Raw genomic sequence first — 23469 nt, forward strand, 5'->3', positions numbered from 1 at the left:
ACAGTGGGCACGCTCGTTCCCAGCAGACAGAGGCAGAAGGGTCAGGAGTTGGAGTCCAGATGGTGGCTAGCTGGCATGGCTAACAGTCGGTAGAGCATGGGACTCTCAGTCTCAGAGTCCTGGGCTCGTACTTTACACTGGGGGCCACAAGTGCATGGAGGTTTCTCTCCCACCTGGTCCTGCAGCTGTCAAGTCCCAAATAAATACACAGAGGCTTATATTAATCATAAATTGTTTGGCCGGTGGCTTAGGCTTCTTACTGGTTAGCTCTCTCTTAATTATTAACCCGTTTCTATTAAACCATGCACTGCCATGAGTCTGTGGCTTACCTGTAATGTTCCAGCAAGTTACTCCTTCGTCGGCTACATGGCATCTCCCCCGAGACTCACTCTCTGTGTTCCTCTTCCCAGAATTCTCCTAGTCTGGTAGCCCCACCTCTACTTCCTGCCTGACTACGTCCTGCCTGTCCATTGGCCGAACAACTTTACTCATCAACCAATAAGAGAAATATATATTCACAGTGTACAGAAGGACATCCCCATCAAGACCAGCCTAGGGAAACCCTGAGGAGGGAGGGAGGGAGAGAGGGGGAGGGACACACACACACACACACACACATACACACACACACACAGACATAATAAGCATGATAAGCATACTGAGCAGTACAAATACAGGAGGCCAGTGCCTCCCAAGTCCATCTCTGTCACAGGCTTCAGGAGGAAACCAATGGAAAGAATTGGGGCAGGAGGCAGCAGGGAGCCATTCATAATTAAGTAGTCTTAGTGTAGGTATTGTACGGGGATCATCATTTCTTCCAGTTCTAGATGACCCCAGAAGTCCTTTGTGCTAGAGAGGAACAAGCTGGCCTGCGTAAGGACTGTTCCCCTCTGGGTTGATTGCCTGTGACTGCAGGGTTAGGACCCTGACTGGATTCTCTGTGGTGCCTTCTTAGGGTTTGGGAACGGGATGGACATTGTAAAAAGCCGAGGGTAAGATGCCTCTGATACTCATTGATCTTCCAGCCTTGAAGAGAGATGAGATAGTTCAGACACCCCCCATTTAGACAGATGCTTGAGTGGCTAATATACCCATGGGCAGAGTTCGGTCACTCACATCTTGGCACTCGTGTGGGGTCAGAGGACAGCATTGTGGAGTTAGTTCTCTCCTTCCACCTTTACTTGGGTTCCAGGGATCACACTCAGGTCGCCAGGTTTACAAGGCCCCTGAGTCATCTGTCTGTGCTCCTATCACTTTTATTTGTGTCTTGGGATGGCATATCTGCATGTGTACATCCTTGCGTGTGTGCGGGTGTGTGGGAAGGCCAAAAGTAGTCTTCCCCTATCACTCTCCACCTATTCATTTATCCGGGTTTTTTTCAAGACAAGCTTTCTATGTAAAACAGCTCTGGCTGTCTTCTGTAGACCAGATTGGCTTAGAACTCACAGAGATCCGCCTGCCTCTGTCTTCCTGAGGGCTGGGATAAAAGGCGTGTGCCACCTCTGCCTGTCTTATTTATTTTTTGTGAGACAGAGTCCCTCACGGACCCGGAGCTCGCCTATGAGCCCTGCAGACCCTCCTGTCTCCCGCTTCCAGAGCTGGGGTTACTGGTTCCCACCACTGGGACTAGCGGTACACGTGGGTGCTGGACGGGGATCCTCATGTTTGTCTGGTCTCACAGCTTTAAGAAAAAGGAGACTGAGAAGGCAGGCAGAGCTATCAGGCTTTTATTCCCTTGTTACTGTGGGGTCCCAAGTGAGGAGTTAGTTCTTTTCAGCAAAAACAGTGGCAGAGCCGGGCTGTAGGAAGTTCACACAGCCTCAGCCCTACCAGGCCCTGCTGGATGGCCTCAAGAGGAAAAAAAGGTGACTGACAGCTACAAGGGATCTTGGGGCATCAATTATTACCCACGAACGTTACTTCCCAACAGGAATCTTTTTAAAACTTTAATTAAAAACTAATTAATTAATGTATAGCCCTGGATGGCCTCTATATATAAACCAGGCTGGCCTTGAACTCACAGAAATCTGCCTGCCTCTGCTTCCTGAGTGCTGGGATTGAATGCGGGTGGCATCGGACATACCACAGCTAACATCTTCTTCGCTGTCTTCATATGGATATGTGTACGTGTGTACATGTGTGCAATGTGTACCCACATGTGTGGAGGCCAGAAGTCCACCACGGTGTCTTCCTGGGTGTTCTCTACCTTATGAGGGTATCTGAAGTCACTCGTCAAGCCCGTGCAGCAGACACAGTCGACTGAGCTTTCGGGTTGACTTTTTGACACAGGGGCAGGCGAAACGGGAGTTCAAGGTCATTCTTAGCTACAAAGCAAGTAGCTTCACCTGACTCCAAGCAGCCCTCCTTCCCAAGTGAGAAGGGGGTGGTAGGTGCTGGGGTGGGAAAGCTGCCGACTTCTCCCCCTCTATCTGCATATCAAAGGGCGAGGAGGGGCAAGATCCTGTGGCCAGCCTTGGTGAGGGGCCCTGCCGGGGCTCCCTGGGCTGCCCTAGATTAAATGTCTGGGCTCCTTCTCTCTGCACCAACCCTTCCTGTCGCCAGTACCCAGCATCCATGGCTGGCACTTGACCTTCTGGCAGTCAGCTGGGGGGAAGGGTGGGTCTCACCATTTTGAGTCCCTGTGGATATCACAGGGAGAATTGGCTTACCAAAGAGAAATCTACCAGCATTCTCTTTCTTAGCTGATGCTAAGTGATCACAGACTATCTTAACCTCAGAGTTTTGTTTTTTAAATTTGACTTTTTTCAGTTCTGTGAATCAAACCTAGTGCCTGGCAGGTTTGCTGCACTGCGGAGCTACACAGCTCAGTATTACAGTTAAGGTGGCTGAGGTCCGACAGCTCAAGTCGTGACTGGCAGGGACGCTGGCCTGGGACTCTGTCGTCACAGTTAGTGGTAGCCTCTCCTTTGCTTGGAGCTGAGCCAGAGTCTGTGACATCCACATTTACAAGCTCCTGTTCCCTGTCTCCTTAAAATGCTGGCATTCTCAAGGCCCTGTGTGGCTGGAAGATGACAGTCTCCTGAGATGCGGTCAAGGTACCCAGAGCCAAAAGCCTTGCCCACAGGAGCTTAGTCAGGGTTCCAGAGCAGAAACCAGCTAGAATGCAGGATGCCAACTGCCTGTCCAGCCTCTGCCTGCCAGGGGATGGACTCTCCATTGCCAGCAGGGATGAGGATGCTTCCAGTAGACAGCCGCAGCCCCAGTGATAACAGAATAGCATCTGAAGGTGAGGGCTGAACCCAGCTAGCTCAGTTCATCTTTACTGCAGCCTTGAGTCTGAGCCTCAACCTCTTGCAAGGGATGGGAGGGGGTGCAGGGTGGAGTTACAGCTTTGAGAGGCAGGGTGGAGCCTGCCTGCTTCTAGGGGCAAAAGGAGGCAAGTTACTTGAGCTGGCTTTTGTTATTCCAGGAGCACCAGGCTGTCTAGCCTGCCAGGAAATTGCAGACAGGTGATTGGTTGGGTTGATTGAGGTGCTTGGTCCGCATAGGTGGTGGCCTTCAAGGAACACATGGAAGGGAGCTGGGGACTGAGGCTGCCAAACTCCAGAGGAGCTCATTTTCTGTTGCAGCTGGTTGTGGGAGAAGTCCCCAGTGCCCTGTGGGCCTTGGTGCTGGGGACTGTGGCCTGGATGGTCTCTCTCTGATCCTTAGGGAGCTCATCCTAGGCAAGTAGGAGTCATAGGAAGCTTTGGCGCTTGTCTGGTTCTGCCTTGGGGGGGGGGATCTAGTGGCACCAAGACCTGTGTCCTCTTGGGGAGGAGGGGCAGTGATGGAAAGTTGCTTTTCTCCCTAGATCTCTTTACTCAACTGGAAAATGAAGGAGCAAGAAATAACTATTGTGTTCAATCTTGTCTGGACCTCAAAGTTCCTCTCTAAGTGGGGTGCTGTGCCCAGATGGCTCAGTACTGTGGGAGTCACCTGATTGGGTCCTAGGTGCTGTGACCCTACTCAGCTACTACGTCCCTTGAGCAGCCATCATGTGCCAAGTATAGGAACCCTGAAGGGCAGGTGGGGTCTACTATGATCTCCTCTACACATTTGCAGAAACAGACTCAAAGGAGTTCCATTGCTCACCCACAATTACTCAGCAAGGAAGGGTCGAATGTAGTGTGCATTGAAGTAAGTGGATCCTGTGTGTGAGTGTGCTTGTGTGTGCACACACACAAGTACATGCATGTGTGTGCATATGTGTGTGTGCTATAGACATTTCTCATCTCTCCAGGATTAGTGACAGTCCTTAAGGACTGTCAGACCCTGAAGTTGGAACTAGACCATTTTTTATTCTTTTAAATTTCATTTTACATTCCAACCACAGTTCTTCCTCCCACCCTGAACTAGACTACTTCTGACAGGAGAGAGAGACAGAGAGAGAGAGAGAGAGAGAGAGAGAGAGAGAGAGAGACAGAGACAGAGACAGAGAGAGAGACAGAGAGAGACAGAGACAGAGAGAGACAGAGACAGAGAGAGACAGAGACAGAGAGAGAGAGACAGAGAGAGACAGAGACAGAGAGAGACAGAGAGAGACAGAGAGACAGAGACACAGAGACAGAGACAGAGAGAGAGGAAAGAGAGACAGAGACAGAGAGAGACAGAGACAGAGACAGAGAGACAGAGACAGAGACAGAGAGACAGAGACAGAGAGAGAGAGAGAGAGAGAGAGAGAGAGAGAGAGAGAGAGAGAGAGGAAAGAGAGAGAGAATACACCTATAATAATCACCTAAGCCAGTTCTTCCTTTAGGAGGGGGGAAGCTGAGTCTCAGAGAGAAAGTGTGGAATATTCCTTTTCACTGTGTGATAATGTCACTATGTTTGGTTTAATAAAGAAGCTGACTGGCCAATAACTGATCAGGATAAATTTAGGCGGCAGAGCCAAACTGAGAATGCTGGGAGGAATACAGGTGAAGTCAGAGTCACCAGCAGATGCAGAGAGAAATAAGATGACCATGCCATACTGAGAAGAGATATCGAGTCACGTGACAGAGCATAGATTAGAAATATGGGTTTATTTAAATGTAAGAGTTAGCTGGTAACAAGCCTGAGCTATTGGCTGAGCATTTGTAATTAGTATAAGCCTCAGTGTGTTTATTTGGGAACCGCTGGCAGGACACAAGCTTGCACCGACAAGGAGTGACTTGCCTAAGGGTATGTCAACAGACAATGGGCTGCCATATAGGACCAGGGTCCCCACAAATGGATGGCTCTAGGCATGGCCAAGATCCTGGACAGGAAATCAACAGTTTCCTCATTTCCCTTTCTCCACCTAGGCTGCTTTGTGACTTGTTCTGATGATCCAGAGTCTGATGCATGCCGCGATAGCCTTGAACTTGCTAAGTAGCAGAGGATGATTCTCCTGCCTCCATCTCCCTAGTGCCGTGATTACAGGTGTGTACCACCATGCCCAGTTTCATGTAGTATTGGGGATTGAACCCAGGGCCTTCTGCATGTGAAGCTAGCACTGTACCAACTGAGCTACGTCCTCAGCCCTAGTAGGTCATCACATCCTTCAGGAAGCCTGTTAGACTTACTGAAGATGGCCAAATGCAAGCAACAGGATTGATGGTTTAGTAACTGGGCAATGAAATGGCCCCCATGCCCCTGTACAATCCTCATCTTTACATTTGTGCTTATAACCTAGGTACTGAATATGGGTCTCCCTGTAATTGACCTGATTTGTCGGGGAATAATTTTTCACTGGCACAGAACATCAGGTTCAATGGAGTCCCCTTAGAACTGAGGTTATGATTTAGATTTTGCACGTGCCCTCCCAGGCCCATTGGAAGGCGTGGTGCTCGGGATGGTGAGGTCTTGCTAGAGGACCTTTGGCTGCCTCTCTTGGCTTCTAGGTTCCTGGAGCGAGTGTTCTGCCCTGCCATGCATTCTTTTTTTTTTTGGTTTTTTGTTTTTTGGTTTTTCGAGACAGGGTTTCTCTGTGGCTTTGGAGGCTGTCCTGGAACTAGCTCTTGTAGACCAGGCTGGCCTCGAACTCACAGAGATCCGCCTGCCTCTGCCTCCCGAGTGCTGGGATTAAAGGCGTGCGCCACCAACGCCCGGCCTGCCATGCATTCTTGTGATGATCTGTCTTCACGAGGTCGACAGCAACTCATCTAGACTAGACTCTCCAGAGCTAGGAACCAAAGCTATTGTTCCCTTTTAAAATTATATCCTGAAGGTTCAGCCGCCTATCACTGAAGGCCAGGAGCTCCTGGCCCCTGTACCCAGGCACAGCCAACACTGTCAAACTGATAAGCTGAAACTCATGTCAACCTTGGCAGGTCTGGATCGCAGAAGGGGAGGCGTGGTAGGCTTGTCCCCTACTCAACAGAAACACTTCCTTTTAAAAGAGCAAGGAAAATGTATGCTGATGAACGAAAATCAGAAGCAAACACATTTTTGTTGGCTTTTCTTTTTAATTACAAAACAAGCATATAAGACTCTGGGCAGCTTGTCACCAGCAAGTAGGGCTTGGACGTGATCTATCGCCCAGACCTAGGCCACCCCACTCTGAGAGCAGCTTAGACTCCACAGGGCTTTGAGCCTTTAGAACAGCAGTTCTCAACCTGGGGGTTGAACGACCCTTTCACAGGGGTCCCCCAAGACCATCGCAAAACACAGATTCTTACATTGTGATTCCTAACAGTAGCAAAATTACAGTTATGGAGTAGCTGTTTACATTAAAAACAAATATTTACATTATGATTCATAACAGTAGCAAAATTACAGTTATCAAGTGGCAGTGAAAATAATTTTATGGTTGGGAGTCTCCAGAACGTGAGGACCTGTCTTAAAGGGCTGCAGTACCGGGGAGGTTGAGAGTTGGCTAGAGACAAGGATACCTAGCAGTAGAGGGCACTGCCCTCCAGTCAGGGAAGGTACCCACTACTATCTGTTCCAGACAGTTTCCATGAAGGCCATCACCTGGGCAAAGGAATCCATGGCCAAGGAGAGCTCAGAATGTCACAGACGAGTTAGATGAAGGCACTCCCAGTCAGCCCGACCCCACACCGACAGGGTGCAGGCAAGGCCACTAGTAGAAGATATTCAGAGGGGGTCCTTCCAGGTCTTCCTGCCAAAGTTCGGGGCAGCCACTGAGCTGCAGGTCTGAGGTTGGGATGGGGCTGGCCGCAGGGAGCTGGGGGGCGGGGCTGGAACCCGGGTCCCTGGAGCTGGAGAGGGCCTCTGCACTGTGGCCCCAGCAGACCCACTGAGGTTGAGGCTGTAGTCTCTGGCATGCAGGACGGTGCAGGAGGGGTGGACTTTCCAGGGACAGGCAGGGCTCTGGAGACACGGAAAGACTCTGCAAGAGAAACAAGGAGGGCTTGGAGGTCTCAAACTTGCCTGTTTCCCCAGAGTGTGCTGGCGGTGTCTAGATGGGGCGGGGAGGACCAGAACCCTGGTTCCGGAGACACACTGCCAACCTCCAAATCCTAGCTCTGCTACTCACTAGCTATGAGACGTCTCTTCCTCTCAGTTTTCCCACCTGCAAAATGGGAGTGCTGATGCTTCATAAGGCTGTATTAGCAGGGATGAATAACCAGATACAGGTAAGGTGTAGGCACAGTGTGAGTGCTCAGCAAAACTCAGCCACTAACAGGGCCTTTTATGGACCACAAGACACTTATGAATGAGTCAGCCCAAGAAAACACTGGTCACCAACTCCAGAAGAACTCGGGAAGTGCTGCCGATACCCCTGGGCCTCACTCCTCCTGCACTGAACTTAGAATTTCCTGTTGGTGCAGCCCCTCACCTTCCACCCTGGCCTCTGTGTACATCCGAGGGCCATCCTCTCTTCCCCACGCAGCGATGGCAACTGAGGCAGGGGCTCTCACTTCCCAGGGCTTTTGCTCTACAGCTGTCAGGAAGGCTCCTCCCACCCTCCCTTTCACCGGATCACCTGGGACCTGGAAGGTAGGAGACCCTTACAGACTAGACACCACCTGTCCGCTCTATTTCCGACTCAAGCCTGGGGGCCTCCCTGGGGAGAGCGGCAGGGGCTCTGGGACCTACCTGGTATACTTCAGCCAGCTCTGCAGGAGCAGCGGACGGTGACCAGAGTCCGGTCTTGTTGCTAGGCTCTGGGGATGTCTGCATGCCAGAATAGGCTTGGGGTGGTGTCCAGTGAGAGGTGTCAGGGGCTCTCCCTAGGGACTGGCTCAAGGGTGACTGTACTTGGGGACAATAAGGAGGTGTCACCCAGGGATCCACGTTGGCGATCCTGCTCCCAAGGTTTTCGGGCGAGACTCGGGGTCCGGGACAAACGGGCGGGGACCCCCAGGCCACCCCACTACTGATGGCTGAGCCCAGGCCAGTGCCAAGCGCGTGAGCCTGCGGGAGGTCGCCGCCGTCGGGGCACAGAGGGCATCGGTGCGAGGACGCGGTGTCTGCACTCCGCTGGCGCCTGCGCCGCAGACTGTCCTCGCTGAGGCCCAGCACGGCCGACAGGTGCCCGATGTAGCGGATGGCCAGGCGCAGCGTCTCGATCTTGGTCAGGCTCTGGCCGGCGGGCGCCACGGACGGCGGCAGGAAGCGGCGCAGCTCGTGCAGCGCGCGGGCGAGCGTGCGCATGCGCAGCTTTTCGCGCTCGCTGGCGCTCTGCCGCTGTCCCCCTGCGGGCGCGGGGCGCGCACGTCGGGACGCCGTCGGGGCCGCCTGGGCTTTGCTCGGGCTGCGGGCCAGGCCCTCGGACTGCGGGGGGCGGCGGGCGGTGTAGCAGGGACACGATCCGGATGAATCCGAGGATGAGGCCGGGGACGTGGAGTCCGAGTGCTGGGCCCAGCCCCAGCCCTGGGAGAAGACCCAGTGGTCGAGGCCAGGGAGGCTCTGAGGAGGAGGAGGTGACTGGGCCATGGCCGGTGTGACTCTGGGAACCTGGACCAGTCACCTCCAGGCCCTAGCTTTTATCTGGACCAAAGGTGTGAGGTGGCCCCCTGCCAGGTTGCAGCGAGGTGTCAAAACCCACAGAGCCCAGGGAAGGTCTGGGCAGGGGGCCCTGGGAAAGCGGGCCCATTTGCGGAGGTGTGGATTCTGACCCCTCGAAGGCTCTAATTGAGGCCCCTGCTGCCGGGAAGTGTGGGAGGGACAATTCGCATCTGGATGGAGCTGCTAAGCTCGCCGAGCCCCTGTGCGCACTCGGCCCGCCCGCCACTGCAGGGTGAGTGCACAGGCACCCAGTCCACGGGCTGCTGGCAGGTCCACGGGCTGCTGGCCACTCGGCTGCCCCTCGCACACTTCACTGGCCCACTTGAGGAGCGTCCACCCTTTCTCACTGGCCTGCCATGAGCTATTGTAGTAACTTCTACCCAGTGCTTTCCGGTGTGCTGCCTGGGACTGGCCCAGTGACGGCCCAGAGGAATCTGTCCACAGCTGCTGCGGGACATGTTATGGGTTTCCCCAGACCCCACAGTTTTACTAATTGGCTGGATGACACCAAGAAAGAAAAGTAAGCTCATTGACCACAGCTATCTCTACCCCCTAAAAATGGAGCCCAGCAGCCTGGAGGCAAAGAATGGGACGTGGAGACAGGAGGAAGGGGGTGCCTTGTGTGGCCTGGAAGCCATCTCATTCTTCTGAGCCTCTGGCCTCAAGGGATGGTCCTGAAAGAGCTGACAGTGGGCCTTAATTGCACCTGGCACCTATAAAGAGGGACTGACAAGTCAGGTGTGATGCCATGCACCAGTAATTGGGCACTTAGGAGACCCCTGAGGCAGGAGGAGGGTGGGGCAGTGTCTAAGGTCAGCCTGCACTACTCACTAAGATCTTGTACCAGAAAAGAAAACCAAAGTGGCGAGCATTGGTGGCACACACCTTTAATCCCTGCACTCAGGAGTTCGAGGCCAGCCTGGTCTGCAGAGTGAGTTCCAGGACAGCCTCCAAGACAATACAGAGAAACCCTGTCTCAAAAAACCAAACAAAGAAAAAGAAAAAGAAAGCAAAAACAAAAACCCAGAAACTGCCATCAGGGTAGGGGCTCATGGGTATAATGCAAGCACTTGGGAGGTAGAGGCAAGGGAGTCAGGAGTTCAAAGCCCATCCCAAGTTACATAGAAAGTTTGAGGCCAGCCTGGGCTACATGAGACTAAAACCAATAAAACCCATGTATTAGCATATCAAGGCATTTGTGGGCACTAGCTTGTTTAACCTGCCTGAGCTTGTCCTTCCGGTGGGTAAAACAGGAATAGGTAGGGTGTCCACTCCCAGGACTGCTTCGAGAAATAACTGAGGTAATACGACGTACGATGTACAGGTTCCCCTCATGGACGAGTACGGTTTAAACAAGGCGCCCATGTCCTGCATGATCTCCAGGAAGGGCTAAATGGGAGCACCTGGGCCAGCTGGGCCGTGGCCGCAGAGGCTGAGCAGTTACAGCTGGGCCTTGAACCGAGCGCATTAATGGCTTATGGAGAGGGGGCATGGAGCATTCGGGAAAGGCATGGTGGGGGTGTGGCAGGGTGCTGCTGGGGTGGTGGCTTGAGGGCCAGCACATCTGGAGCCAGGCCAAGGAGTCCGATTTTATTCTCAAGGGCCTTTGCGACTTTTGAACAGAAGGATGATATAATTTAACATGTCAGTAATCAGTAAGTCAAGGTCAGTGTGACAAGAAGGCTTAAGATAGACTGGAGAGATGGCTCAGAGGTTAAGAGCACTGGCTGCTCTTCCAGAGGACCTGGGTTCAATCCCCAGCACCCACATGGTAGCTCACAACTGTCTGTAATTTCAGTTCCAAGGGATCCAAAACCCTTACACACATGCACCAATGCAAATAAATCATTTAAAAAAAGAGGGGGGAGGGCTGGAGAGATGACTCAATGGTTAAGAGCACTTGTTCTTACAAAGGGACCTGGGTTTGACTTCCAGCACCCAATAGTAACTTACAACCATCTGTGACCCCCAACTCCAGAGGACCCAATGGGAACACATGGTATACATACATGCATATGAACAAAATATTCATATGCACAAAGTAAATACATTTAAAACGCTTTCAAGAATTGATTTAACTGGCACAGCCTGAAGTAAACAGTGGCCATGTAAAAGTTATTATTTTAAAAGTTAGCTTTTTATTTCACTGTGAGAAATGGAAACCTGATTAAATCACCCCTCCCCCAAGGCCCTGTGACTCTCCAAACTGACAGCACTAGGTGGTCACCCATGGTCTTGTAGCTCAATCCCAGCATCCATCTGAACTCCTGAAGTCAGGTCTCCTTAGGAAGTATGCAGTACTGACTAGGTGTTGGGTCCGTCCCCTGGAACTCTTGTGTTGAAATATTCTCCCGCTCAACAGGGTAGAGGGCGGGGCCTTGCCACCATGGCCACTCTGCTTTACTTGGGATGGCTTCTGCCATAGGGTGAGGCCCTTACCACATGCTTCAGCATGTCCCAGCCTCCAGAACTGAAAGACACGAATGTCTTCTCTTTTTTGAGACAGGGTCTCTCTAGTATGTCGATGTAGCTGTCCTAAACCTCATTGTGTAGACCAGGCTAAGCACAAACTCGCACCTGCATCACCACACCCGGCCTTTTCTTTCGGGTCCCAGGATGAGCTCAGTGGTTGACCTTTGCCGGGATGTGGCACAACCCGAGTTTCATCCCCAAACAAACCAACTCAACAAAATCAACTCTTCCTTTCTCTGTTAGGTTTTGAATTTTCTAAAAGCTAATTTAAAAAAATTCTTAAATGTTCTTTTTTCTTTTTCCCCAGACAGGCTGGCCTTGAACACACAGAGATCTGTCTGTCTCTGCCTCTGCCTTCCAAGTGCTGGGATTAGAGGTTTGTTCTATCACACCGTTTTGCCTGTTTTTTGTTTTTGTTTTTGTTTTTTTTATAACAACTATCTCTGGCAGGAACTGACTGGCTTGTGGCCCTGTGAAAACACAGTGGTCCTTCTAACAACCTAGCTACCTTCTGTGAGATACCATATGTCTTTTAAAAATTTATTTATCTTTATTTTATGTACGTTGGTGTTTTGCCATGGATGTTAGGCCCCTGGAATTGGAGTTACAGACAGTTGTGAGCTGCCATGTGGGTGCTGGGAATTGAACCCCAGTCAGGGCTCTTGACCGTTGAGTCATCTCTCCAGCCTGAAATACCACATCTTAAAAGTCCCCACATTCTTCATGCATAGAGCAGGTTTAACTTAGACTTGAGACTGGTTCTCCTGCTTCTGTCTCTCAAGTGTTGGCATTACAAGAAGATGCCAATGGATCAGTTTTTGTACCACTTTTTTGTTTTTTTATTTCTCAAGACAGGGTTTCTCTGTGTAGCCCTGGATGTCCTGGAGCCTGCTCTGCAGACCAGGCTGGCCTTGAACTCTCAGAGATCCACCTGCCTCTGCCTACCAAAGTGCTGGGATTAAAGGTGTGCGCCACCACTACCTCTTAACACTGCCACACTGAGGATCACAATTCTAACTCAGGAACCTGTGGGGACATACTCAAACCACATCCAATAGGTCACAGCAGCCCTGAAAGCGTTCATGACTGACTGTATTTCCCAGACTAATACCACCCTGACATCTTTTTTTTTTTTTTTTGAGAGGTCTCAAGTCCACCTGGCCATCCTTGAACTCCATATGTATCAACACTTTTATGCTCCCCTCTCAGGACTGGGATTGCAAGCATATGAAACCACACCCAGCTCTAATGTTTTTGAGACAGCATCTTTTAGATCAAGCTGGCTACAAACTCCTGAAAATGTTCCTGCCTCAGCTTTCAGAGTGGTAGAATTACAAGTATTAGCCATCGCTCTTAGCTATTTGAAAAAATACAATTAGCCACAATTTCCTTCTGTGAAAGGGAGCATTAAATGTTAATTCTTCCTACTGCTGTGGCTCGCCACATCTTCATGTTCGTCTGAAATTTTAGGCTGGTGGACCAGGATGCAGCTCAGTAATGGCCCACATGGTCGGACCCGGGTCAGTCCCCGGAGCCACAGAAACGGGCACCTGAAACTTCAGACGAGTGTTTCTCTTGGTGCTTCAAACCCATGCCTCTCAAGACAAAAATCCCACCGCTTATTATCTATCTATCTATCTATCTATCTATCTATCTATCTATCTATCTATCTATCATCTATCTATCTATCATCTATCTATCTATCATCTCTCTATCTCTCATCTATCTATCTATCATCTATCTATCTATCATCTATCTATCTATCTATCTATTTGTGAGGGTTCTGTCTGGTGTGTGGACAGCTAAACATGCAGTTGTGGAATGCAATGTGTGAACTGGCCATATAATCTCCAGAAAATTCTGAGTTTCTGACTTTTTTTTCCCACCCCTCCCCCGACCTGTAGAGCCAGCCTAAGGGATTTACCAGGAGCCTAACAGCAGCAGCACAGAGCCCTGAACACGGCACATAGCACCTTTTGCTCTCTGGGCTAACCTGGCCCACTGCTACAGTATGAGTGCGCCCTGGAGCCCAGGTCCTAGGCTGTCTGTAGGGCTTCAGGGTATATTTCTAAAAGATGTAAGGAACCATGGCTCCTCAGCTAGACCCCCGAAGCACAGGGCACACAAGTGCCAGCCTTATTTGTGCAGAGGTAAACAGGAAAGTTGATCTTTTACAAGCCTCTGTTTGGTACAAAAAGGCTGTGTGGGTTACTGCTTTGGGCTATGGTGTTGGGTCTGGTTTAGGGCCCCAGATACACCCATTTTGAGCTGGTAGGATTTAGGGAGTTTATTCAACTTTAGCTTTTTTTTTTTTTTTAGTTTTTTTGAGGCAGGATTTTTCTGTCTCCTAAATGCTAGGTTTAAAGGCTTTCACTACTATGCCTGGCTCAACTTTAGTTTAGTTAAGTTTTTTTTTTTTTTTCTTCTATGAGGTGAGGGCTCTGGTCTCAGGGTAGTTGTTGGAGGGAAGTAACATAGCATTTAACACACAGCTGATGTTCCACTTAGCAGTCATTCAGGGGCAGCAAATGAGTGGGTCAAGGGGCAGAGGGGACCACGGGGACGCTGGTGTCTTCTGTGTGAGCGCTGGCAGAGGGAAAGGTCTGGTCTCTGGAACTCTAAGTGCTGGTCGTGGTCCACACTCCCATCCCTTCCATGTCCAGTCCTTTTCCTCTGTGAAGCCGGCATGGGGACACCCTCAGCACACAATTGTCCTGTGGCCACCTGAGCTACATGCACATCTGTAGCTGCTAGCCGGCCAGACCAGACCAGAAATGGGGGCTCAGAACTACTTCCGGCTGTGGGTGGGGTTCTGACCCAGGTACCAGTGCTATCTGCTGTATCCCTGAAGCCCTGGAGCGCTCAAGCAGGCCCCTCAACCCAGGTGTGCCTAGAACCAGGCATTCACCATGCTGGAGTCTGCCGCAGGCCTGAGACTGGCTCTCTGGTCTTCCTGTCCCTCGTCATCTCCCCTGCTGTGTGGGGGTCTGGGCCTCAGCACCCTGGACACACAGGCTCTGCTCTTCCTGTGATGGGAGGAGGAAGCAGCTGGGCCAGGTCAACAGACTTGGTACAACGTGCTGGGCTTCAGGAGTGAAGCAGGCCCTGCTCATTACCCACACTGCCTCTGCTCTAACCTGTTTCCTGTGATGCTGTGGGTGGTGGTAAGGACTGCTTATACCCTGGTTTCTCCTGCACACTGGAAGGCCAACCTCGTGTCAGTGGTTTCCACTGGCTAGGTCTTCTGGGAGAACTTAAAAATCAAACAAAAAACAGGGGTCTTACTATGTTACCTAGGATGGACTCAAACTTGCGATTCTCCTGCCTCAGTCTCCTGACTAGCTTGTATCGCAGGCTTGGGAAAATGCCTCAAGACAGAGGTACAATCCTGTGCTTATCCCCCTACATTCCTGCCTGCTATTTTTTCCCCTCCCTGAAAGTTATGCAATGGCTGGAACCTGAGCTGACTTCAGATAATTCCAAGACAATCTCAAGGGCAGAGACCACACACTGAGGATGGGTTAGCCAATAGGAACCCCGTCATTGACAACACAGGTTGCTTCTAGACCATCTGCCCCAGAAAGAAAACAAGTCACCATGTTAAGCTGACATTTTGCACGTGTGCTTGGCTTTCCTCATCGATGAGGGGCCAAGTCAGCTGGGTACAGCTTGCTCAAGTGAACTCACATCAGAGTCAGCATTCTGGGAGATGATGGGGGCACTTTCACCTGGAACACGTGTCTAGTGGCATGCCACAGGCTCTACAGCCCAGGCACGGGCAGGCTTGAGCGAAGATGTGACTTGATCTAATTTAGTGTGAGACCAGGAAATGATGGCTACCAGCCAGAACCCAAAGCCATCATGACAGGCTGGCCTGCCTGCCCACATCAGCTGCAATAAGATGGGGTGCACAGAACCACCTGCACCCTCCGAAGTTCAGGTTCGGGAGGCATTGGGTAAGAGGCAAGCTGCACTCGTGGGAAGGCTGTGATGGCTGCCTTCCAGGTGTCAAGGGCATGGAAGCAAACCCCAGGCTGTGCTGGGATCGGCAAGAAGCCTGGGCCTTCACCCAGGAAGGTGAAGCTGCCGCTGCCCAGGCAGTGAGGGGTGATGCCAGACACCACAGTTGATGAGCCCTGCAGACTAACCTTTGCTCAAGGAAGGGAGGGCTCTAAGCTGGGTCACGAGAGAACTAGTTGAAGGATCTGGAGGTGTTGGGCCCAACAAGAAAAGGCATACTCTCACACCTGCAGCCTCAGCACTGGGGAGACTGAAATGGAGGGTGCCGGAGTTAGTTCTGACAGCAGCCCAGCCTGAGCTACAGAGGAAAGGCCTAGCTCAGAAGCCAAGCAAGCCTTAGACGGAGGAGGGGCTGCAGAGGTGCCTCTGTAGTTAGGCGCACATGCGTGCTGCTGTCCTAGAGGACTGACATTCCGTTTCCAGCCCCCCATGGTGGCTCGAGACCATCTGTGACTTCAGTATTGAGGGTTGTGAGCCACCATGTGGGGGCTGGAACTGAACCAAGGTAGTGAGTGCTCTTAGCCAGTGCTTCAGCCCAGAGACTTACGAAAAAGGTGTCCTGCCCCCGAAGGTGACGGAGAGCGAGTTCACAGAGTAGACTAGTGGGCTGGCAGCATTTGAGATTCCTCCAGAGAAGAGCCCCAGAGCCAGAGAGAGGACGGGTGTGTGCAGCGAGAGGTCTCTCTGCTCTTCCGCCTGACCCTGCCCCACCCTGCCCTGACTGTGCCTGGGGCTCGTGACCCAGCTGAGCCTGTCATCAGGGCTGGGGCTATGAGACCACTGTCACTTTTGCCTGTTTAGCTTAGGTGAGGTTGGCACTGGGAGGCAAGGGACCCAGGTCAGAGCTGCAGGTGCTGGCCAGCCCGCCACACCAGACCAGACTAGAAACGGAGACTCAGAACTACTTCCGGCTGTGGGTGGGATTCTGACCCACGCCTGCAGCCTGTGCCCTCAAGCAGTCCCCTGAACACAGGTGTGCCTAGGTCAGGTATTCAGTTGTGTACTGGAATCCCAGGAGCCCACGAGCAAGCTAGGCCTGAGTCTTGCCCTCTAGTCTTCACGAGTCCCCCAGACATCTACCCCGCTGTGTGCTGCACTTGCATTAGACGGCAGGGAGACCAGGCATCAGCCCACCACCCTGTCAGCCTCTCAACACTGCCTCACACACTGGGTGACCTAAATCACCTGGATGCGCTTCCTTTCTGGCCCCATGGAGGTGTGTGTTGGAGCATTGTGTGTGTGTGTGTGTGTGTGTGTGTGTGTGTGTGTGTGTGTGCGCGTGCGCATGTGTGCTTGCATGTGTGTGTGGAGTTTGGAGGGTAAGGTGTCTGGTCCAACCTGCCCTTGATGGCTGTGCTTATTTCGAAGCAGATCCAGAAAGCTGAACCCATAGTAAGGCCTGGCCTCTGACACAGGTCTGGCTTCTCTGTCTCCTCCCACGAGCCCCCCCACCCCCTCCAGTCCCGGGGTGTCCGGCTGTGGGAAGAGGGAGGGCAGGAGGGCACAGCTCAAGCAGCTGGGCAGGGGCTGCGGGGCTGGGTGGTATTCTCATTACTGGCCAGTGGAGAGGGCCAGCCTGGGCTCCCCCTGGGCCAGGCCACTGGCGGCCTTCACACCTTCTGGCTGCCTGTTGACACGAAAGGCTGCCTCCCTCGGGGCAGAAGGTGTTAACTTGGGAACTGGAGTGTGCAAGGGCCTCCAAAACAGGCGCAGAGGCTCCTCACAGCCCCAGAGAATTCTTGGGGCAGAGTCAGAGTGAAGGCAGGGCTGTGTCCCTGGACCAGAGATGGAAGGTGTCCATGGGCTCTGAGTCAGCCTCTTCTGGGAACGATGTTTGATGCTGAGCACAGCCTAAGAAGCCTCCTGCCAAGGCTTTGTCTGGCAAAGCACCACCAGGGTCATAGGGGGCCCCAGAAACTGACAGCCGCCAGGGCAAGGCCACAGAGACGCCCCAGGGTCTCAGAAGAGCCTAGTCTGAGCACTTCTGAGTTCGAAGCCCACTGCTCACCCCAGTGTTGTTCTTGCCCATGGAGGTGCCATCTCTCACGTAAGGTCACTAGAGCCAGATCCTAACCCAGTGGCGCCTGGCTTTGAGTTACAGCTGTTTATTGCACTAGGGCAGGGCTAAGGGACACGGGCAGCTCTTGAGTCAGGAGGAGGTCAGCTCTGAGTCTGGGGGTGACTTGGTGTCCAAGGCGCCTGGAAATCAGGAAGGCAGCCAGGGCGGGGCTCCGTGGTAAGGGACGGCCTGAGAGTGTGGATTTCCTACAAGAGAGTGGTCGCTGACAGAATAAAAAGTATGACACAGACCTGGAAGTCTGCGGCCGGGCAGGTAGGGCCGGGTGCTGGATCCCTGGGTCAGGGTGGGGAGAGGTAGGTGTTGTGGTCAGGCTGGCTGGGGAGTCGATCTTAGGAAGGAAGGCAGTGGGATCCACAGGATGTTTTGTGGGGGTGTTGGCAGGGCAAGGGGACACTGTGATTACACCAGGCAGGGGCTGGCTGGAGCCAGGGCAGGGCAGCATCCAGGAGGTCTGGGCCAGGACCAGTGCAGCCTCTGTTGAAGGTGTGAGTGCTGCCGGCTGGGTTAGCAAGGAGAGGCAGGGTCACAGGCCTTGAAGGAGCTGTTCCACAGCCCGGCCCGGAGCCCATCTTCCGTCTTCCTCTGCCCAGAAGGCTAAGCCTGGCAGGGCAACAAGGCCTAGTGAGGCAGCTCCTACCCAGGGCCAGCAGAGCGCGGGTTTGAGCCTCACCCACAGCGTCTGTGAAACAGGAGCCAGAACTTGCACTAGGCACTCGCCAGTGTTGCAATGGCGAGGGCGGGACAGGGCGGGGTGGGAGACGGGGTGTCCACCTAGCTGGACAGCAGGGGCTACAGAGTCTGCCCTTTCCTTCCCCTCTCCCAGGCCCTCCCTTTCCCTTCCCTCTTCCTTACAGAGCAGCAAGAAAACACTGGGGAAAACACGGGCCCCAGTCCTACCCACCCAGAGGGAAGCTCAGTGGTCACCACAGCATCCTAAGGAAAGGCAGTTCACCTCTTGCTGGACAGCAGCGGCGGCACCGAACACACAGACACAGGCTCCGGGAGACCCGGCCGGCGCCTTCCTTGGCTGCTGTCGGTTGGTTTAGGACAGCGTCTCCTGCAGCCTGTGCTGACATTACTCATCCCCTCTCAATTCTAAGTCTTAGCTACGGGGACTAACGGTGTTTGCCACCATGCCCGGCTGGGTTTATTTGTTTTCTGTTTTAAAAACATGATCTCATGTACCTCAGGCTGGCCTCAAACACTGTGTATGCTGGAATGACCTTGAACTCCTGACCCTTCTGCCTCCACCTCACTGCCATACTTAGAGACACACGTCGTGTGTGTGTGTGTGTGTGTGTGTGTGTGTGTGTGTGTGTGTGTGTGTGTGTGTGTGTGTGTGTGTAGGCCACAGGCCGACATTGCCCCTCCTCAATCGCTTCTCCATCCTGTTTGGAGACAGGATTTCTCAATGAATCCAGAACTCTTAGATTCGGCTAGCCTGACTGACTGGGGTTCCTCCTGTCTTCACTCCCCTAGTGTTGGGTACATGATGACACGCCTCGTGTTTTCTGTGAGCTCTAGGGGACCAAATGCCAGTCCCCCTACTGACTGAGCCATCTCTGCAGACCCTGGCTTTTTTTTAAAAGTAAGGTTCTAGTATATTTTTGCATTAAATTCTTTTTTCAAATTTTATCCATTCATTTATTGGGGGCGTGCCCCAGCTTGAGTGTGAAAGTCGAGGGACAATTTGCAGGAGTTGGTTCCCTCATTCCACCATGTGGACTCCAGGGATCAAACTTAGGTCGTCTGTCTTGGCAGCAAGTGCCTTCACCTACCGGGCCATCTTTATGACCCTATATTTCTCCAGAAAAAGAAAAAGTAAAAGGCGCACTGAGATGGAAGTCACAATTCAATATTTTGTATATTACATTTTTAGTTTAAAAAGATGTGAATCTATAACCTAAAAATTTCCAAGTCTGTCACTCCAAGAGGCTGAGGCAGGAGGATTGCCGTGAATCTGAGTCGATCCTGGGCTACAGAGTGACATTCTGTCTACAGACAGACAGACACACCCCCCACAGTCACATACTTTTTCCCTGTCTTTGTTTCTGGGTGGGACTTTGGAGCCTCACCCATCCATGCCAGGACTCAGTCATGTGAGAGAGGCCTTTACAGGGTGAGGGGCGGCCCTTTACAGGGTGAGGAGGGCAGCCCTTTACAGGGTGAGGGCAGCCCTTTACAGGATGAGGGCAGCCCTTTACAGAATGAGGGCAGCCCTTTACAGGGTGAGGAGGGCAGCCCTTTACAGGATGAGAGCAGCCCTTTACAGGGTGAGGAGGGCAGCCCTTTACAGGATGAGAGCAGCCCTTTACAGGGTGAGGAGGGCAGCCCTTTACAGGGTGAGGGCAGCCCTTTACAGGGTGAGGGTCATCTCTTTACAGGGTGAGGGTCATCTCTTTACAGGGTGAGGGTCATCTCTTTACAGGGTGAGGGGCAGCCCTTTACAGGATGAGAGCAGCCCTTTGGAAGCCTCATCCGAGCGGCAGTTCCATGACATAAATTAGACTTGTGATGCCGAGGCTGCCACCACTTCTATCTCCAAACTGTTTTCATCACTCAAACAGGAGCCTGGTCCCTACTAAGCAACAAAAGTGTCCCGTTGCCCCCTGATCACACCGTAGCCCCCTGCCCTCTCTGGATACCCCGTCAGGGGATTGCACCACCTTGGCCCTTGGTGGCAGCCTGGGTTCACACAGCAGCGTGTCTCTGAGGCTCATCCGGGTTGTAGCATGTATCCCACGCCACCCTTTTTATGGCTGAGTAATGTTCCACGCTAGGTCTGGACCGCATTTTCATCCATTCGCCTGTGGGGGCCCCTTGAGTCCTTCCCAGTGTTTACTGTTTGGATAGAGACTCTGAACATCAACACACAGTCTGCCGAGTCCCTGCTCTCCCTCCCTCTAGTATACAGAGCACACTGGGCTTTGCTTGTGTTGAGACAGGGTCTTCAGTATCCTAGGCTTGCTCTGAGTCCCCTGTGTAGCTGGAGGTGACCCTCAGTGCTGGGATCCCAGTGAGTCCCCACACCCAGTTTATGTGGTATTGGAACTGAAACCCCATGTACACTGGGTAAATTACTCTGTCACTGAGCTCTACCCCCAGCCCTGAAAAATGATTTAAAATTGTACGCATGAGCCAGGCATGGCGACACACATCTGTAATCTCAGCATTTGGGAGGCAGAGCCAGGAGGATCAGGAGTGTTGGTGAGGCCATCTTGGGTCATGTGAGGCCTTGCATTAAAAAAAGAACAATAGGAGGGCTGGAGTGGTTAAGAGTGTTGACTGCTCACCGGGCATTGGTGGCGCACGCCTTTAATCCCAGCACTCGGGAGGTAGAGGCAGGCAGATCTCTGTGAGTTCAAGGCCAGCCTGGTCTACAGAGCGAGTTCCAGGACAGCCTCCAAAACAATACAGAGAAACCCTGTCTCGGAAAAACAAAACAAAACAACAAAATAAGAAAGAGTGTTGACTGCTCTTCAGAGGTCCTGAATTCAATTCCCAGCAACCACATGGTGGCTCACAACCACCTTGAATGAGATCTGGTGCCCCTTGCTGGCATGCAGTCAGAAGACTATATACATAGTAAATAAGTAAAATCTTAAAAAAAAGAACAATAGATTGCACAAATCAAAAATTAAAAAGAAGGAAAGCTTAAAAATTGTGTCAGTAATATATAGATGGAGTCTCCTTGTGAAAAATAAACATTAAATTAAGATTCATATCTCCCTTGAAATTTGAACCCAGACCTACTCCCCCGCCCCAGCATAGGTACTACATGGTAATGGCACAGCCAACAGTGTGTACAACATAGTCCCTAAGACCCCATGGTAAAGCTGTGACTACATCAGTTTATGCCACTGTATTCTACCTGGTGGCCAAACTGCCTGTGTCGTGTTTGGAGACCACATCCCTACTGTTGAAGGACACGAGAGAACCGGATGGGCCTGGAGGATTCTGTCTGCCCGCTTACACACGTGCACACTGCAAACCCTTGCAGAACACACAGTGTCACAGGCAGGCGTGCAGGGCTGTCTTGCGGGGTTGGAGTGTCTTGGCTTTGCTGGGACCTGGAGTCTTAAATAACTTGTCACTCAGCAAGCCCCTTTCTTGTCAGGACAGGTTCCCATTCAGAAAGGCTGGGAAAGGTGCGTGGGAAACGCCAGCTCACTCAAGCTCCAGAGGTGGTGGTGAGGCCAGCAGCCAGCATGGCCGCCCCTTGCCCTCCCGGGGACTGGGATAGGACATAATCTCGGGGGTGGAGAAATCTCCTGGGTCAGGCCCAGGGCCTGCTTTGGACTTGTCTTGGAGAAGAAGTTCTGAGGAGTCAAGGAGTCCTAGGTTCTAAGGACAAAGTGCTGACCCCATGAGGCCCTTCTCCTTCTTAATTGTGTGGCCGGTCTAAGTGCCAGCCCCTTCCCCTGCTTGTCCTACAGCCCATGACATGGCGGACTCTCTAGTTCTTTCCTGGGTTTAACCAGGCACCTGCGCTGTTGAGACACGCCCTTAGAACCAGCTGAGGGTCTTGTGTCCCCGGAACTTGGTGTGGGAGCCCAGCTCCTGCCCCTGCCCGTAGCCCTTCCCTCCCCCCCCCGTGTTTGTGCTTCACTGCTGTGGGGTGGGTGGGGGAGGGGACGGAGGGACTAGAGTGCCCCAAACCTTCCTCTTGTCTGGGTAATGACCTTCAGGCAGTGGGTTCTGGGGCTCTGAGGAGCCAGCCCCACAGCCTCACCCCTCACGTTGGTAGTTGAACTGGGTCTGCGGATCCTCCCAGGTTGGCGGGAACAAAGAATCTCAGGCAGCCTATATATAGGAAGAATTTCAGCTTCGGGCAAACCTTTCAATTTGTTCGCTTGCTTGCTTGTCTGAATACAGGGCACCCCGGCTGGTCTCAGACCGATTATGTAGCTGAGCATGACCTTGAACCCCTGATCTTCCTGCATCTGTCTCCCAAGTGCTGGCACTACAGGCAAACACCACCGAGTCTGCCTCTTTCTCTGCCATAGCTGGGTCTAGGACTGTGTGTTCCTGGTCTCCCTTCCCCTTTCTCCGGGCCCTGTCTGGCTTTGCTGGCCGCATATAAATATGTTTTTGTTTGATTGTTTGTTTGTTTTCGGGCAGCTTCACACAGCCCATCCCACAGGCACGAGCATCCTCTCGGATTCCCAACTCTCATCCCAGCTTAAAACATAACCTCAGATACGGTTCCAGCAAAAGTCTAGTGATTGGAGGAAGGCTGGCCTGGGTAGGTTTACAGCTTCCTCAGTGGTTCATACTTGTAATTACAGCAGTCAGGAATCTGAAACAGAAGGGATTTCCCAGAGCTGAGGCCTGTCTAAGTTGTATAGTTTGAGGTCATTCTGGCTTCCTAGGGAGGGGGAGGCCTTGTCATAAAAGCACAAACAGCTTGCAAGTGGCTGTACATCTCCCTCTGCTGGCAGCATCTGGGAGTGCAAGAATGTAGGATCGCCCAGGAGCCAGCAGAGGGCTCCACAGGCTGAGTACCTGATCCATTTAGATTGAGGAACTCAGGGTCAACGACTCATTTCCTGCATTCATACGTGTTTGCGTCTTTGCTTTGGGAAAGCTAGCTCAGATCCTTAATCCCTTTATATCTCATTTCTTCTGTTCTCACTCTAAGGTTCAGACCCACCCCCAATTTAACTGGATGAGGCCATGAATCACAAACATGACACCCCTGAAGAGAGAGGTGGTCCTTGCTCCCTCAGTTTTATCAACCATCCTCAGACCCACGGGGCTTCTGGCATTTCCTCTTGAGCTTTTCCGGGGGTGGGGAGGGGTGGCTGCCAAATCTCTTCCCCCTTTTCCCACCCCCTCCCTCCTCATCACCCTCTGCTGCCTGTGGCTGCCACTGGCTGAGCATCCCAGCTGGCCCATGACCAGATAATCAGATTACCCTAGGTCCAGAATAATCTATTCCATATGGTGTGCCAGCTCAG

At 52.4% G+C, this 23469-nt stretch overlaps 1 protein-coding gene across 1 annotated transcript; it reads right to left on the reverse strand.

The window, feature by feature from the left end:
- Window positions 1-6408: 6408 nt before the first annotated feature.
- On the reverse strand, window positions 6409-8865 carry Mesp2 (mesoderm posterior bHLH transcription factor 2). Its single transcript, XM_005088691.4, has 2 exons — window positions 8026-8865; window positions 6409-7315 (listed from the first exon to the last, which is right to left on the reverse strand). The coding sequence occupies exons 1-2, from the start codon at window positions 8863-8865 to the stop codon at window positions 7046-7048; spliced, it is 1110 nt and encodes a 369-aa protein (XP_005088748.3). The 3' UTR covers window positions 6409-7045.
- Window positions 8866-23469: the final 14604 nt, after the last annotated feature.

Source organism: Mesocricetus auratus, unplaced genomic scaffold (genome assembly GCF_017639785.1).
Source record: "Mesocricetus auratus isolate SY011 unplaced genomic scaffold, BCM_Maur_2.0 Super-Scaffold_4256, whole genome shotgun sequence".
Lineage (NCBI taxonomy): Eukaryota > Metazoa > Chordata > Mammalia > Rodentia > Cricetidae > Mesocricetus > Mesocricetus auratus.